Source organism: Morchella importuna (assembly GCF_003444635.1).
Source record: "Morchella importuna strain M04M26 chromosome Unknown Morimp01GS002, whole genome shotgun sequence".
Taxonomy (NCBI): Eukaryota; Fungi; Ascomycota; class Pezizomycetes; order Pezizales; family Morchellaceae; genus Morchella; species Morchella importuna.
The window spans coordinates 1607781-1625057 of record NW_025763399.1 but is presented as its reverse complement, the minus strand read 5'-3'; the positions used below and the strand labels follow the sequence as shown (position 1 = coordinate 1625057).

Below are 17277 nucleotides of genomic sequence, written 5' to 3'. Positions count from 1 at the left end.
GTCCCCCCCTCCCCTCCCCCTCCCCCGGCGCCCCCGGCGCCCCCGGCGCCCTAGCACCCACTACTTCTACTCTTCCCCATGCACGCCCCAGAAACAGGCCAGCAGCACGCAGTTCTGTACTAGCTACCAGCCACCGGCCACCAGAAAACAAATCAAACCAAAAGAAGAAGAAAAGAAAAAGAAGAAAAAAAATCCAATGGTATAAAATAACAAATACACGACAGCTACAGCTAGCTAGAAGTTTGGACCGAGAGTAAAGACAACCCACAACAACAGCAAGAAAAAGAGATAATGTTTAGATATCGGCCCAGGCTCATGGGTATTACATACCACCCTCCCCTCCCCTCCCCCCTTCTCTCTCTCTCTCTACCGCCTCCCTCCCTCCCTCTCTACCACTACCACCGCGTACAGAACAAACCAACTAGGCTAGACTAGACTATAGATAAAGCTAAAGATAACGATAAAAATAAAGCCCAAGACCAAGACCAAGACAAGACCAAGACAAAACCAAGATTGAGTAACGCATCATCGTCATTCGTGTATTTCTAAACAAAAGACATTGAAAAAGAAAAAGGAAAACAAAAACAAAAAAACAAGAAAGACCCATCTTTTTACACCCCCCCTTCCTCCTTCCTCCTACTCCTCCCATTACCCAGCCATCTATCCGCCAACAGACTCCTTAGCCCCAGCAGAAGAAACCCTCGCGTCCCCTAATTACGGACGGTGGATAGTAAACCTCATCTGCCTCACCCACCCATCCGCATCCGGGGCCTCCGCCTGCTGCCCCTGCCCCCCACTCCCACTCCCCCCAGCACCAGCACTCCCCCCAGCACCACTCCTCACCTCCCCCTCCGGCCTCGCCCTCCTAATCAACACCACGCCCAACGACGCCTCCATCTCCCTATCAATCAGCCCCTCCATCTCATTCCCCTCCATGCCCGCCCCCAACCTCCTCGCCCGCACCAAATGCCGATTCGCAACCTGCGGCGGCGGCAAAAACACATACCCCTCCGGCGCGGGCCGCGCAATCGGCGTAACCTGCCGTCCGCGGCTATCGGAAAGATAGTCCACGTCGCTTGCGACAGCTGCGTCACGGTCTAGCACTCGTCTCTACCGTCAGCAATCCACCCACTAACAAGAAGAAGAAAAACAAGAAGAAGCCAACGACGCACCAAACAGCCCCACCGCCGGCCCCATGCCCAGCTCGCTCCGAACAGCGTCCAGGTGCGCAGAATCCATATGTCCCGTCCACAGCTCCAGCGTATCAAAATCCCACGGATACCTCGCCCCCGTCCCGCCCTCCCCCGTCCCTCCCCCACGGCGCTTCGCGGCGGCAGGCGCAGGCCGCGAGCACCCCGCCCAGCGGCACGTAAACCCGCCATGCGTGCCCTTGATCCCGTGGTTACGCACGACGTGCACATGCAGCGTCTCAAAGTTGTGCAGCTCCGCGAAGCAGTGCTCCCAGCGGCACTTGAACACCTTGAACCCCGATGGCGGCGGGTCGTCGCGCGCCTTGGTGCGCCGCATTCGCGCGGGCTTTTTGGGCGCTGGTGAGTGCGAGGTGGATTTGCGCTTGAGGGCGTTGGTTGTGGTTGTGGTGGGGGGCGGTGGGCGCGGGCCACTGGTGCGTGGGGATTGGATGACGACGGAGAAGTTGCGCGAGGGGGAGGAGGCGGCAGCTGCTGCCGCGGCGTCGGGTGTCATGACGGTGCGGAGGGTGCTGGCTGTGCGCGCGGTTGAGCCGCCGTTGTTGTTGTTCCCTGCGGGAGTCTGAGTCTGAGTCCGCGGTGTTGTGGCCGGGGCGGAGGCGGAGGCGGGCGTGGCAGTAGTATTGTTGCCCGAGCCCGCACCACCACCACTATTCCCATTCGACGCAGTCGTGAACCCGCCCTGAGCACCGAAGCTAGCCACCGAAGCGCCCAGCACACTCATACTCCCCCTCTTCTTCCCCCTCCCCCTTCCTGCCGCTCCAGCTCCAGCCACGGGCGCCACCTGCTGTATCGCACCTTTAACTTTCCCCACCGCCGGCGGCACCACCACTCTCGCCGCAACAGCACCTCCGCCATCATCTTCGTCATCCGCCATATCCCCCACCTCCATCGCCATATCTCCCCCAAACATCACAAACTCCGGCCCAGGATCCAACAGGTCCCAGCGCACCGTCGCCAGATCCACCTCATTCCCCGCGACCGACCGCAGCGCGTCCAGATGCGCATTCAGCGCACGCATCTCGGGGTGCCGTCCCATTACGAGCAGGATGTCGCGCGCGATGGTGGTGGAGTCGTATGTGAGCTTGACGAGCGCCTTTTCGCGCTTCAGCGGCTGGATCACGGTTTCGCGCTGCTTGGCTGGTGCTGGGGCTGGGGGTGGGACTGGGGTTGCGTGTGGGAGAGGGAGTGGGATGGGGATGGGGATGAGAACGGGGCGCTTTTCAGGGCTTGCCTCGTGCGTGTGCTGCCCCCACTCTAGGTCTGCTTCGCGCAGCTCGCCAAACGCGGGCATGTGGTTGTGGTTGTGTGTAGGGGGCTCAGGCGTAGTTCCCGTCAAATCGATCGTCGCGCTAGCCGGGACCGGTACCGGAACGTGTGCGGGAGCGGGTGGCTTCTTAACCTTTAGCTTCACGATGAGCCTTCCTTTTCCTTTTCCCTTTCCCTTTTCCTGTGCCGGGGCAGGGGCAGGGTCAGGGGCAGGGTCAATCATCTCAACATCTGCCCTGTCTTCTTGCTCGACCATCCTTGGCGGCGGCGTCGGCGGGCGGTAGATCTGCGATGGCGCGACAAACTGGCGTCCGGCTGTTGCGGGCGCTGCTGCGGCGCGGGCCTTGACGCTCTGTGGCGTGGGGCGGCGGGGCACGTATTGTTTTGCGAGGTACTCGGCGGTGGGGGACGTGCCTGCTTCGGGGGAGGGGGAGGGGGAGGAGTGGGAGGTGGTGTTGCTGGAGAGGGGGGGCATGAAGTTGTTGTTTTTGTTCTTGTTGGTGTTGTTGTTATTGTTGTTGGCGTTGTTGGTGTGGTGGGATGTAGTGTTGGTGTTGGTGTTGGTGTTGGTGTTGGTGTTGGTGTGAAAGAGAGATGATGGTGGTGGAGCAGCAGCAGAAGTAGAAGTAGAACCAAACCCCCCAACAACAACACTCGTCGGTGTCGGAAGCGAGCTGCCATTCGCCGCCTCCGCCTCCGCAGACGGCGTCTTTGGTGCCTCAGCCTCCATCATCGCGCTCTCCGCCTGTGTCTGTGTCTGCGTTTGTTGTTGTTGTTGTTGTTCTTGTCCCGTCGACTTCCTCGGCCTGCCTCTCCCCCGCTTCGTTTTTATACCCGTCTCCTCAGCCGCACTTCTGCCCGCACCAGCCGCCCCCACCACAGCCCTCTCAGGTGTGACACTAGCCACAATCTCCTCCACATCCACAACCTCCTCCACAACAACAACAGGAGAAGGCGACGACCTCCGCGTCTCATTAAGCTCTCTAAGAATCTGTTCCTGATCATCCTCCACCTCACCCAGCACCCTACTCTCCCCCATATCAATCTCACCCGCCTCCACCCCCAGCTCCGCTTGTTCTTCCTCTTCTTCAGCGTCTCCACCATCAACCTCGACCAAAAGATACCTCGAGAAGTTACCGCGGTGGAACTTATACCCCATGACCTCCAGCCTGTCGCACAGCGCAATAAAGCTCGTGACGCTGAGAATGAGCTCGAGAATGGCGGCTTCCGGGGGGCTGTGGCCAGAGTGCTGGTGAAGGTATTTACTGATTGCTCGCGCGGTCTTGATGTCTACGGGGCCGGACTTGCGCAGTGGGGCTTGGGCTTGGGCTGGCGGCGCTGCTACTACTACGGGTGCTGGCGGCGCTGGCGCTGGTTGTTGGGCGGCCACCACCGCTGCTGCTGGGGCTGGTGCAGGCGGCGGCGCTGGGGCTGGGGCTGGGGCTGCTGGGACACTGGCACTGGCATTGGCATTCTGGGCTGGCTGCCGCTGGGTATCTACATTACTGTTATTCTGTCCCCTGTCCTCACCACTACCACTACCACTACTACTACCCGCGCTCCCGTCTCTAGCCATAATCGCGCCGTTTGCACTACCGTTAGTAATTGCGCCTGCATTGTTTCCGCCGCCGCTCTTGCGCACGTTCTCCCACACCTGCTGGAACGTGATGGGGTCCGCCGACTGGTAGTACCGCATCCGCTCCACCATGATCTTCATCTGCGCCTCCATCAGCTCCTTGTTGAGCGCCGGTGCCGGTGCCGCTGGACGCGCTTCTGGTGCCGGGGCTGCTTGGTAGTTCTGGGTTTCGGGGTAGGTTTGGTTTGCTTGCTGTGGGGGTGCTTGGGCGTGCTGTGGGGGTGCTTGGGCGTGCTGTTCGGCCTGCTGCTGCTGCTGCTGGTGGGCTTGTTGTAGGTCGGCCTGGCGCTGGGCCTCCATCCGCACCTGCATCTGCTGGGCTTCCTGCTCCGCCAGCTGCTCAAGCCGCCGCTGGCGGGCCGCCTGTATCGCGCGCAAATGCTCCTGCTCCTGCTCCTGCCGCTGCCGCGCATTCTCCTGCTCCTGCAGCTGCTGCTCTGCCTTCAGATGTTGAGCGCGTAGCTCCTGCTGCTGCTGCTGCTGCTGCTGGCGCGCTTGCTGTCCCTGTTGCGCCCGCTGCTGCGCTTCCTGATAAGCCCGCTGCTGGTGCTCCGCTTGCTGCCGCTCATACTGCACCCTCTGTTCCGCCTGCTTCCGTGCCTGCAGATCCGCATGCATGTCGGCCTCTATCCGCTTCGCCTGGGCCTCAATCAGCTGGCGCTGCTCCTGCTCCCGCTGTGGATCAATCGTGATCGTCTTGGCACCACCACCACCACCACCGCCGCCGCCGAGCCCCTGTGCCGGCGGCTCGGAGGGCATGTAGTTATGCGCCGGGTGCATTGCCTGCCGGTAGAGCATGGGCATTGTCGGTTCCCAGGCCTTGACGCGGAGGCTCGGGTCTTGCGGCTTCTTAGTGCGGGGCTTTGGCTTGGCTTTTTGCTGGGCGGGGGGTTCGGAGGGGGGTGCGGGGGCTTGGTATTGTTGCTGCTGCTGCGGGATCTGGGCTTGGGGTTGGGCGGGGGCCTGGCGCGGGGACTGTGTTTGCATTTGCGGGGAGTGGATCTGTGGGGATTGTAACTGCGGGGAGTGCAGCTGCGATGGCGTGACATGCGTGTGTTGGATCTGGGGCGAGTGCACGGGCGCCGGCTGGTGGTATGGCGCTGCGACTGAAGATGGTGTGGGTGTGCGCTGGATCGCTGGTTGCTCCTGCTGTTGCTGTTGCTGTTGCTGCTGCTGCTGCTGCTGCTGCTGCGACTGGGAAAAGGCATTGCTGTACTGCATCGTTGCGGCAGGCGCGGGCTGTTGTTGGTATTGCGGCGACTTCACGGCCTGGAGTTGGGGGTTGCGTGACTGCTGCTGCTGGTTCACCGATTGGAATTGGGGGGCGCGAGGCTGCTGTTTCTGTTTCGCGGGTTGTTGTGCAGGGGCGGCAGGCTGGGCCTGGGGTTGTCGTGGACGATGCTGCTGCTGCTGCCGCTGGGGTTGCGGGTCCACGGGTGTGTATGTGCCCTCATAGGATGATGGGACGGTGGTGGTAGCGGCGGCGGCGGCGTTCTGGTACACGGGCGTGGGCGTGGACAGGGACGTTGCCTGCTGCGTGCGGATCGAGTCTGCAGTCTGGTACGATGGCGTGTAGTTCTGCGACGCGGTTGTTGCAGGGGTGTGGGTGTGCGTGTGGGTGTGCGCGTGGGTAGAGGGGGCAGCAGCAGCGGCAGTGGAGTAGTCGATATACTCTGGCGCCGCCACTCGCTGCTGCGGTGCCGTGCGCTGCTGCTGCTGCTGTTGCATCTCGGCGATGGTTATGGGCGGCTGCGACTGCGTGTAGTGGGTGCCGTAGTTGTTGTAGCCGCCAAAACTAGCGCCCGCAGTCACGGTCCGCGAGCTGCCCTGGTTTGCGGTAGCAGCGGTGGTGGCTGATGGTTGCGATTGATAGTGCGCGCCAGTGTATTGGTCGTAGCCTCCCCCTCCTCCCCCTCCTCCTCCTCCTACTGCCATTCCCACTCCTCCACCTCCACCACTACTGCCTCCGCCATTGAAAGTGCCCACTGCGCGGCCCGGTACTGGGCTAACAGTAGATGTCCTAGAGTTAATAGACGAAGGTGCTACATCAGCTGTACGAGAATTCGGGCGTGACACTGCACCCCCAACGACGCCATACCCTGGACGTGCTGGAGCCCAGGCGAGTACTGTCCATGGTGCTGCTGCGGAGCCCCGTAGTCGGGCCATCTCTCTGCCGCATATTCAGTCCTTCCCGAAGCTTCACCACCACCACCTCCTCCTCCTCCACCACTGCCGACATCTCCGCCACCTCTACTTACGCCGTAGTTTCCCTGCTGTGAGAAGCTCTGCTGGATGTGGGTGTGGTTCTGGATCGAGGGGTGCTGCTGTTGGGGCTGCTGCTGATGCTGCTGCTGTTGTTGCGGGCGCGGGTATGTGTAGCCGGGATTATTGGACGCCATTCCAAGGAACGGACGGACGGACGGACGGGGTTGGGTTGGGTTAAGGCAGACAACGAGTCAGTCAAAACCGCCTGTAGATGAAAAAAACAGACGCGTCAGTACGCGTGCGACATGATAGAACAATGAATCTTGAAGGAACAAACCCGGTGGGAGTTGGGACGAGCTTTCAACGATGATGAAGATGATTATATTGATGGGATGTGTTGGGGGGGGGGGGGGGGGGAGTGAGTCGTTGTGGGGAAAACAAACACGGTCTCACGGGGAGAGGTCAGATTAAGGTATTATGATTATGCAGTTTCGTAGGTACAGCAGGCAGAGAGCGGACAGTGTGCTCTCTCTCTCTCACGCTCGTTTGTCTGGGAAGAGCCTCAGGGACAGTGCACAGAGCACACACACACACACACACACACACAAGCTGGGGTGTGTGAGCATCATACGGGAGCCACAACGGGAGCCCTGGCCCTTGGCGTGTCTCTGCGCTACATATCAGATCCGCTTTGAGGATCTTAGCGTTATCTGATGGTGGTTACCCTGTCTGGTCTGGGCTAGGGTTGAACGAATAGTCGCAGTTTCATAACGGTTGTCACAGAGAGTCGCCAGACTACAACTATGGGTGTTCTTACCTGGATAAATGAAACAAGTGAAAGCGCGAATTTTGCTTGAATCCACTGTAATATGATGCTGGCTTCCTCAAGAGATTTTGTGATCCGATGCACACTGATCCTTCTCGCTTCTAGTAGGGATAATATAATAGGCGTGCACGTGGGTCGTAGCAAGTAGGTACTGTAAAGCAATGCGTCTTTTAATAATAGCTGAGGCAAATCTAAATTGACGAGACTTTCTAGCTTTATACGACGTAATTGAGGGCAAGCTGTCATGCCACCTACTCGCCATAAGTCCAGTCCACAGTTGTTGTATACGTAGCTGACAGTCAGTCACGCATGATCCTCTACGACTACAGAGTACGGCAGCCTCTCGGTAATGTCGGTGTCCTATAAGGATAGGATTGCCCGTTAAAACCTTCTTAACACTTAATCCTTAAACTTCTATGGCGTACCCTTAAGCGAGAGACTGCTGTACCGTCTACAGCGCTAAAGTCACCTAATAGTTCTTTTGAGAGAATCGAATCGTTTATGCAGTTTTCGTTCCCGTGCATAAACACTGAGCATGCGTATACGAATAAAAATTAGGTCTTCGATTCTTCACTTATTGAACCAATTCTCGTCTCATGTCTTAGACCATGAACTTTGTGTCACCCCAGCTCCTACCATCCGATGTTGTTGACGTTGGGTGCAGCAAAGTTACCCTGAGGTTAGGGCCCAACCCCATGACTGCCCCTTCCCACACAACTTTACGCACTACCCCAGGCCTAGCGAAAAATCACCTCCGCCCCTTCCCCCAGCCGAAAATTGACGACGACGACAACATTTCCACGACAATCCAACCCCACCACCAAACGACCAAAAATCGACAGAAATGGCAAAGCAAAACTCCGGTTCGTATTTTTTTTTTCCCCCTCCACCTTCCCCCCGGGAAAATGAAAAACAGGGAATGGGATTTTTTTTTTGAGCGGAGGAAAAGTTGGAGGGGAGAGAGAGAGAGAGAAAGAGAAGGGAATCGATCGAGGGATTGAAGATTTTTGGGGAAGATGGAACGAGAAAGATATGGAATTGTTGAAAAAGTGAACCTCTGAACTGACAAAACATTGGACGACAATTAGCCCTCGCGTCCTCTCGCAGAAAGTCGAGAAAGGCACACTTCAGCGCCCCTTCATCGGTGCGCCGTGTCATCATGTCGGCCCCTCTCTCCAAGGAGCTCCGCGCCCAGCACAACGTACCTACCCCCCCCCCCCCCCTCCCCCCGGATAGCTCCCTCTCGCATCTACAGCTTAAGAAAGAAAGATCTAACCTCCCATACAGGTCCGCTCCATCCCCATCCGCAAGGACGATGAGGTTATGGTCACCCGTGGATTCCACAAGGGCAGCGAGGGAAAGGTCGTCTCCGTCTACCGTCTCAAGTACGTCATCCACATCGAGCGTCTCAACCGCGAGAAGGTAAACGGCCAGTCCGTACCCATCGGCATTCACCCCTCCAAGGTGAAGATCACCAAGCTCAAGATCGACAAGGACCGTGACGCCATTCTAGAGAGGAAGGGAGGAAAGGCCAAGGAGGATGACAAGGGCAAGAACAAGGAATAAATTCAACTTTTTTTTTACCTTGAAAAAAAAAAACACAATCGAGCACACAACCGTTAAAAAAAAAAAGAAACAAAAATTTAAAGGGTTACAACTGGTTTGGTTTTTTTTCTTCTTTCCGGTCGCATATATGAAAGCAAAAAGTAAATTTAGTTCGGGGGAAGGGGGGAAGGCCAGCGGTTGGGGGGGGGGATTTCTTTTCTATTCTAGGGGGTTTTTTTTCCTTTTATTTTTTTGCCCTGAGCTCCGTGTTTTGAGCGCGGGCACGGAGTGGGGGGGTTTGGGTGCATAGACCGCGGGGGGTACGGTGCATTTCTTGTCATTTGGCTGTGTATCAACAATTGTTCTGGAGCAACAAATGCATCAAGCTCAATCCCATCTCTCCGACTTCACCCCCCTAATACTAATGACATGAATACCATTGGAGCTCAACAGATAAATCTCGGAAATATTCTAAAGCCCGCCCACCTTCCCTCTCCCATATCATATCCCGCCTATTATCTCCTCACCAATCGCGGCCCTCCGGGGCTATAGTCACGGTTGATGAGGTAAACGAATGGCGTATAGTAAAACCCCCTGGCCGATTGAATCCGGCTTTCAGGACTTGCACGCAGACCGTACCCGAAGAGGCTACTTAATTGTAGTTAGTGCTGGGATGCGGTTTGAGTGCGAGGTACATGCATACTCAATCTTTATAGAAGTGCACTTTTAATCAATAAATGGATTTTCCTTTTAATTCATGTAATAAATAATCGTTACTTGCTTGCTTGTGCCTCATGACGTCGTTTCAACTTTAAAACCTGGTGCATGGATTCTCACTCGGTGGCTTTCTTCACCCTATGTACTAGCCAGTACATGCAGTTCCGTCCGGAATTAGAACCTTGAAGTACTCTAACCGGATCGATAGCTATCATAGGGTACTATCAACCAGAAGTCTTTATGATTCCGTATATATATCTAGGTTGCTTGAATAACTGGACTTAGTGCACCTGTGGCGAGAATGTGCCTGTGCCGGGCTTCTTGTATGTGCATGTCTGGTCTATAAGGATCTACTCCAGGTGCTGGCCAAAATATTGTTGTCTTATTATGTAGATGAGATCATAAGGTTCTCGGCACAGGTACATGCTCGCTACATATACACACGGTATACATGTATCCGTAAGCTACCGCCTTCGAAACTCTGCTCAACGCTTGGTGGGGCTCCTCCATGTTTGTGGAGTATCTATAGTATAACCTCTTGAGACCGGGGACGTGATAAAGATGTAACGTGGACAAGCTATGATAAAAAGAGGAAATCACAGATCTAATTAGACGTCATAAATCCAGTGTAGAAAACCACAGGTGGGATGTCGGAGAGTCGAGAACACCAACTTTGGCGGGACAGTAATGTTGATTTGAGTACATTAATCAAAGAGCAAGTGGAACTTTGACTTCGGTGGGTCGGAGTCGTGAAAGTTGACCTTAGTAGGAAGCTCATGATCACTTTTTGTGGGACGAAAGATTTTGATTTACAAATCATTTTTCGCTCAAAACTAGTTCCAGTCGTATTCCATCTATAAAGGTATGCACACAGTATATCCACGAAGCTCTAAATGCGTATATGTATGTATTTACATACACCATATTGGAAATTAACACCATCACACAGTATCCCCCTCCCTCCCGTTCACTGCCTCGCAAAAAAATCAGAGATGGATGTTCAAAAGTATAGAGCCCGTATAATTACCCACTATAATTATGACCGAATCAATAACAAAAAAGCTGTGTGAACGCGATCATCTGGCGAGTTTTGATCCGTCCATGAGCTCAGAACCACCAAACCAGGTCAGTTGGCGACCACCGACACAAGCCCTGGAAATCATCGTAAATTTGATAAGAACAATTTAAAGTTTATACGAACGTGAGAGATGAATAACCTCTACCGCTCGCTCGTACTAGCATTTTTGGGTCCTGCGAATAACGAGTGATGACCCATGATCGAAACATCACTATTCCGGCTGAGCTCGAGCCCCGAGGACCACTCCTTGATATTATAGTTATATCTAGAGGTTCATGGAAGCTCAAAGATATGCCTACATATGAGGCATCCGAGACCTCATTATATGGGTCAATAAGATCAGTGGTAACGCACCGGGAATAGCTTACGGAAGAAGTTTGTGTGGTAATCACTTCCTCTCGATCAATAGATATGATATACATTATCTATGCCGCCTTTATAGTCATTCGGTGATGCAAGTTGATGGTAACTTTTCTTGCTCGGTTGCTACGGATGGAATATGTGTAGCTTAGTTTGCTGTGAACGCTCTTTGGGGTTATAATAAGGGCCCCAAAGAGGAGGTATATTATCTGGACAGTTGCTTGTTGTGTCGAGGGGTGGGTAAGACGTCGTAAGAGTCTTAGAATCTGAGGTAGGAGGGTCATCGTGTAGGCCGGATGGACCAGATTGTTCGTCGTGATCTCCCATCCAGGTTTTCAGCATATCTCTCCTACGCAGTAAACAAGCTATTCTTTCATGATTGTTACGCTCTGCACAACCTAGTGCTGTAAGTCCATCTTTATCTTGTTGCGAGGGGTCGATATCCTTCCTGAGTATCAGATGGACTATCTCTTCGTGGCCATACCATGCTGCCAAATGCAGCGCAGTCTCCCCGTGTGAGTTTGGTGAAAGATCAATGCCTTTATCTAGTAGTAGGCGAGCTACTTTCTTATGATTGCGTACAGCTGCCCAATGTAGTGCTGTTTCTCCATCCAAGCCCCGTGACGAAACATCCGTATTGAATTTAAGTAAAAAACGGATCACGCCCTCAGAGTTGCAATACGCGCGCGCAGCCTTGTTCAGAGGTGTTTCTCCACATGACCAGTCCTCACTTGAAATAGATGTGTTCTTTTGTAGTATAAGCCTGTCTATCCCTTTATGGCCCTCGGATGCACCATGCAACTCTATATCTGCGGATAAGTCGATATCCTTGTTTTTGGTCAATGGTTTGACTGCTTCGTCAATGATAGGAGGTATGAGTAAAATAGGGTCGGAGGGCTTTTGCTTCTCCCCTTGTATATAATGGTTATTATATTCGAATTCGTTGATGTCAATGTGATGTTCTTCTTGGATGGTATTATCATTGAAAGGCCCTAACGGTGAACTTGACGCAGCTGATTCAGAGAACGATACACTTTGCGCGGGGCCGGCGTCGGGGTTTCCTGTATATAAATTGGGGCGAGGAAGATTGACGCTGCTTGTGACCGCGTTATTGTGTTTGAATTCCCAAGCCGCTTCGAATTCTATCGGAGGTTCTGTAGGCCGTGCTACATGGGCGGGAACAACCAGGAAGCCTAGATCCCAGTGGCAATTAGAATACGAGATCTTAATGTTGACTTTATTACATAAAACATTGTGTAATTATGCATATATGTACCTGTCTGAATATTTTCGCAATCACCCAAATCTGTATTCGGATCATTACGGCCGGTTCCTTTGTGTCTTTTGCGCAAGTTTCCGGTACGCTCATCCGTCCCTATTGGCTTCATTCCAGGTTTGAACTTGGAAGACCTCCTTCGAGTCCCAGTTTTTGATTTGTACACTCTATTTTTTCCGAGCCCCCAATCTCTGATTTTGTCCTTGTACTGTGCTTCACTACTTTATCGTTAGGAATCAATAATCTCTGTTTTACACAAATATATCGATAAAGGGCCTGACTCACGTTGCATAAAAATTGTGTTTTTTTGCCATGAGATCCATTGCTTTAGCCAGTGTATTGCTCTCATGCAGATAAAGTTCTGTAAATGCATGACGCTTGTCTTTCCATTCATCTCGTGTGTAGACACGGGGTCTTTTTGATAACTTGACGTGTTTATGGTCCATCGCATAGATATATATGTGGGGGATATCGAAGATATATTAATTTCTTTGCGGAATGGTCCATCCAGTTGTTAGGTAGTCGGATGCTCTTCACACGACTGGTTTTATATTCAATGAATTGCGCATGCTCACCCTTCCGGAGCCTTACATGCTTAACATGTAGGTGTACACATATGCCCATTAGGATCTAATTAACGGGGAGTCTAGGGAATGTTGCCATATACCTACTAGATGGGGGGCATGTTGACCCAATACGAACAGGGTTGAGCAAGCTGAGACATATTGCTTTCTGGGTTGCTGAGTGGCAATACTGAGTCTCAATCATGGTACCAGTGCGTGTATCCTTAACCGTCCTTTAACTCCAAAATTCCCTTCCGTGACAGCCCTGTGCTGAAGCGTAGTTAAGCACATATTCCTTAATCATAATCCGTCAGGCCGAATAAAATTTGATACTTAAACCCTCTATAACTTCGGTGATAATCGTGATAAAAAAATGAATTCACATATATAGCATATACCACACATGCTAAAGGCTAAACCCGCACAGCGAATTGATTTCATCACGATTGTTGTAAAGGTTTGAGTGTCACGTGATTGGCCATGGTTCCATCATTCCGGAAGCATACCGGCAAATCAATACATGTACGTATCACCTTTCGTACTTACACGCAGGCGCAAAAAGTAAATATATTTACCGGTATCGAATCGATCCAGGGTATGGTGGGGTAAGGATTAACTACATACATACACTACATTGAGCTCGTAGGATTTGTAGGATCTAATTGGTATGTACATATATGCGTAAGTATTCTGCATACATATATGTTAGTACTCTATGTAGGTACTCTACCCTAGATTTAACGGCTTGGGAGTCGGGGGACAAGAGCAGGAGATGAGATTACACTTTAAGGATTGGCTATGGTTTTAGCGAAAAAAGGGAATATTTGCGATTCCCATTAAAAGTACTCGTGCATGCCGCATGCGCATGCATGATACTTTTACATAAGCGAAGAAAGACGGGGTGTATGAGGCTTGTCCGCGAGTCCAGGGTCCACGAGACGTGCAGGTCTCGGGGAACATCGGGAATGTATGGGGCTTGTCCGCGAGCTCCCCAGAAGAAATATAATACCTATCACCTACAGCTTTATAGAATTATTCTGGAAATAGGGGGCTTCTACCTAATTCTATCGCCTAAACCTTCGCCAGGATCGAGAGCTAAGAACAGAGATCTTGCACACAACACCTATCCCCACAACGGTCCTACCAGAGTGTACCGGTACCTCCTATGGTCTAGAGTACTACATATGCAAACCTTACTATAGCTATAGATATACTGTTGGAATATACTCAAAGCATGAGAAACTATTTATATAGATTCACGGATATAGAGGGATAGTTATGGGAGAATATAGAACGTATAAATCGTACGCGTGCACAAACTTGGGTGGTTTTGGGTAATTTTGCTGGTCGCTGTACCTACAAAACCACTTCATGATCGTAAACCAAGGCTGAATTATTACAGTCGTAGGTAAATAATACTACGAGTACCCCTCAAAAAGTTTCCTGCATGATAAGCAACGTTTAGAGGATCCTTGTGTCGTCACCGCAAACAGGCACAGCCGCTCACCTACTGGATCTTGTCTGATGTCATACTACCGCGAAATCTGAGAAATTTCGTCCAAAGGCTGCCTCGATTGGTCTATCCAAATTTACGAATGTCCACCCCACTAATTTAAGTAAATGATTCACAGATCTAAAGATGCGGAAAACTTTTTGTCTCATCATCCCAGCGAAACTCCATGTGCGGTGTGAGTTGTGCACGGGCTGGGTCACTGCGTGCCGACCCGAGAAAAGTGATGGTCTAGCCGGACACCGAAATTCCCCGCGACCTAAATTCTCGCTAGAAAAAAGGAACCATGTATGTACATGTACATCAGTGGCTGACCTCGCGAGCGCGGGTCCCTTCTGCTCCAATTAATTCCGGCCTTCCATCCTGATTGCGCCCCCCCCGGGGGGGTGGGGGCAGTGACCTCATGAGCCCGTTGCCAGTTAATACACCATTGATAGTTTGATACCCCATTGACTCTCTACCACCCAGTTAATACAACTTAGTGATATACATCCCCGGCCGGCCGTACCCCGTTAATAAAAAGCTTTTGATATATACCCCGCTGATATCTCAATACAACCCAGTAATATTTTAGGGGGTTTATTCAGTCTGCGCAGTTAAAGGAAAGAAAGACCTTCGAACTCACGAATTTGACATACCGTTCGAATTTGGGGGTGTGGCATGGTTAGGTACGCCGTTGGAGGTGGCATTTTTTTTTTTTTTTTTTTTTTTTTTTTTTGGGGGGGGGGGGGGCTGGTCGCTATGCAGGAAAACAACGGGACCAGACAGTCACATAGATACGTGCGCTTTCCGTTTTTTCTTCTTTTTGTATCAAGCCCTAGAAGAGGTTACGGCGCTTACGGGGTGCGAGGATATCTAGTTTGTTTCCATCCGCGCAGGACAGCTAAATTTACAAGAATAATTAAATTTGAAGTATCGTATGAAACTTGAAAAATCCAGGACCCTATTGAATTATATCCATTTGTAAATTGATTTAGTACTCCCTAGAACTGTAATAGAAAAAGATACCATATGACCTCTATGGCCGCCATCTCCAGAGAGCATCCCATGGCTACAAATCCGAGGTCGTTGTCCATTTAGACTTTGAGCTGATAGAAAGATTCTTAACATATAATATATATTCTTCTTCTCAGAAAATATCTATGATAATTAGTGGTTGGGGGACAGGACTGGAAAGCGGCATTTTTGGTGTAAATTAAAATGGGTGCTTTCCCATGATTACGTCAAGAACTACATGTATACATTGCAACAGTATTCCTCTATACGTGGTACCCCACCCACCTACTCTTTCAGCCCTATAGACTGCTTAAGGCTAGTACCGTGTTGCCTTTATATCTACCTCTCGATCTCACAACCAAGCGAACATGAGATGGATCGGCCCTCATCAAGATTCAAGACCCAAGGGCATCGAGAAAAACACTCGTGTCAATATTTTCGATAACTTATCGCAAAGCTGTTGGTTTTGAGGCTTCCCATCTAGATTCAGTACAATTAAAGGAATTTAATATACCTGACCAATGGTCATAATCTTTTATACAAAAATCTACACAGTGCAGAAAACTGTCAGTCCCAGCTGCATAATAACGAAACGATGTATTTGTCAGACACCACCGAATGAATACCGATGAGTGCACCCTTCCACCCCTACTATCCCCCGAGGACCTCTAAATGTCACCGTCTCCTATACCCATACAGAGCCTAGAGAACAGACTCGGCTCCATCTGTGAATAAGAAACCCAGAAGTATTTTTTTGTTTTTTTTGTTTAGTTCGCTAATCGCGTGCAACCTTACGTCAGTTATGGCGGTCATGTTGCACTGCCCCAGAACTGCCCCACCCCCACCGCCATCTCAATAATAAAGAAAGGGGGAAAAAAAAAGAAAAGGAAAGAAAAGTAACTAGTTAAAAACAATTTGCGTTGTCTCTCTTTATCCAAACCCAGAAGTACTGCATGTAGTCCCCACACAATTCTTAGCCCCAAGACTCCGTTCAACGTCTAGAAGGCCTGTTTCCGGGTTTAGACGCTAGACGAAAATATTTGTATGGTTGGACTATCACCTCTAATGAAAACCTCAAGCCCTTCTTCATGTTAAAAGCGGACTCGAGTCGGAGTTTATCCTAGGTCTAGGGCCACTGGGCGATGATAATCCCTCGTCCTAGGGCTGGAGGTGGGTGCCCCACATAAAACCCGGACTATAACCAAGGAAAGCAACACTTTGCTCCCACAAGAGGGAAATGGGCAAGAAACTGCGTCGATCCATCCGATCGTTAGAGCCCCTCGGCGGCGCCTATAAATCGAGAAATAAAGTTAGAATATAATGACATCCCTCTCCATGAGGTTGTTCTAGTAAGCTTTTTAGTGCTTGCGGCGAGTGGGTATGGTGGAGAAGAAAGAAGAAGTACTGGGGGAGAAGACGTGCACATAGGAAGAGGAAGTATAAAACGTCGTCATAGATTATCACTCGTACTCGGGGCATTAACCGTAAACCGAATTATGTACGCTCCGCCAATTCCAATAGGAGTTTGGTGCGTCTGTTATCCTTATCGCCCATCCAGTGCCTTCTTTTCTCAAGCCACATCCGACTTCTATAGGTATTAGCAAGTCGCTCCGAATACTGGTGCCCTCAATTGCAGAAAGGAAAGATCCGTCCTGATACTGTTGGCCAAGCATGAGGGATATCTTGGAACTGAAGCTTTGCATTGTCTTTGTCTAGGACTCATGCCACCCCTCAACTACAGCTGCAAACATATTTAGGGTCACGGTGTTACACTGAGTTGCCGCAAAACGATAGTAGGTATGTAGGACCCCATAGGAAGTTACCAGTACCAACATGATTTCGAATCGGACGTACCAGTCGTGTTTCAAATCCGACCGCCACATCTACTGAGCCTCCAAAGTCTTAAGGCGGGGTTCCGCTGTATATCGGCGCGCGGCCTGAGAGCATCGAGTGTGGGTAGTAGGGTACGGGTGACGGTTGGAGTGGGACTCTACAGTGTATACTGTGATGAAGATGCCAGGTGGCAGGGGTGTGGGGGGTGCGGGATCAAAGGTTGACAGTGAGGTGTAGCCAGGAGTTATGGTACGT

At 51.5% G+C, this 17277-nt stretch overlaps 3 protein-coding genes across 3 annotated transcripts; 1 reads left to right on the top strand and 2 right to left on the bottom strand.

Annotated features, from left to right (window-relative positions):
• Window positions 1-714: 714 nt before the first annotated feature.
• LAJ45_01284 (uncharacterized protein) lies at window positions 715-6512 on the bottom strand (the record flags this gene model as incomplete). The annotated part of the gene is made up of 4 exons (XM_046110879.1): window positions 715-1097; window positions 1173-1282; window positions 1355-6155; window positions 6212-6512. 4 exons carry the CDS (start codon window positions 6510-6512, stop codon window positions 715-717), a joined length of 5595 nt encoding a protein of 1864 aa, XP_045976057.1.
• A 1476-nt stretch (window positions 6513-7988) lies between these two features.
• Window positions 7989-8710, top strand: LAJ45_01283 (uncharacterized protein; the record flags this gene model as incomplete). Its single annotated transcript, XM_046110878.1, has 3 exons — window positions 7989-8007; window positions 8233-8345; window positions 8432-8710. The coding sequence occupies 3 exons, from the start codon at window positions 7989-7991 to the stop codon at window positions 8708-8710; spliced, it is 411 nt and encodes a 136-aa protein (XP_045976056.1).
• Window positions 8711-10970: 2260 nt separating this feature from the next.
• LAJ45_01282 (uncharacterized protein) lies at window positions 10971-12443 on the bottom strand (the record flags this gene model as incomplete). The annotated part of the gene is made up of 3 exons (XM_046110877.1): window positions 10971-12037; window positions 12121-12338; window positions 12406-12443. 3 exons carry the CDS (start codon window positions 12441-12443, stop codon window positions 10971-10973), a joined length of 1323 nt encoding a protein of 440 aa, XP_045976055.1.
• Window positions 12444-17277: the final 4834 nt, after the last annotated feature.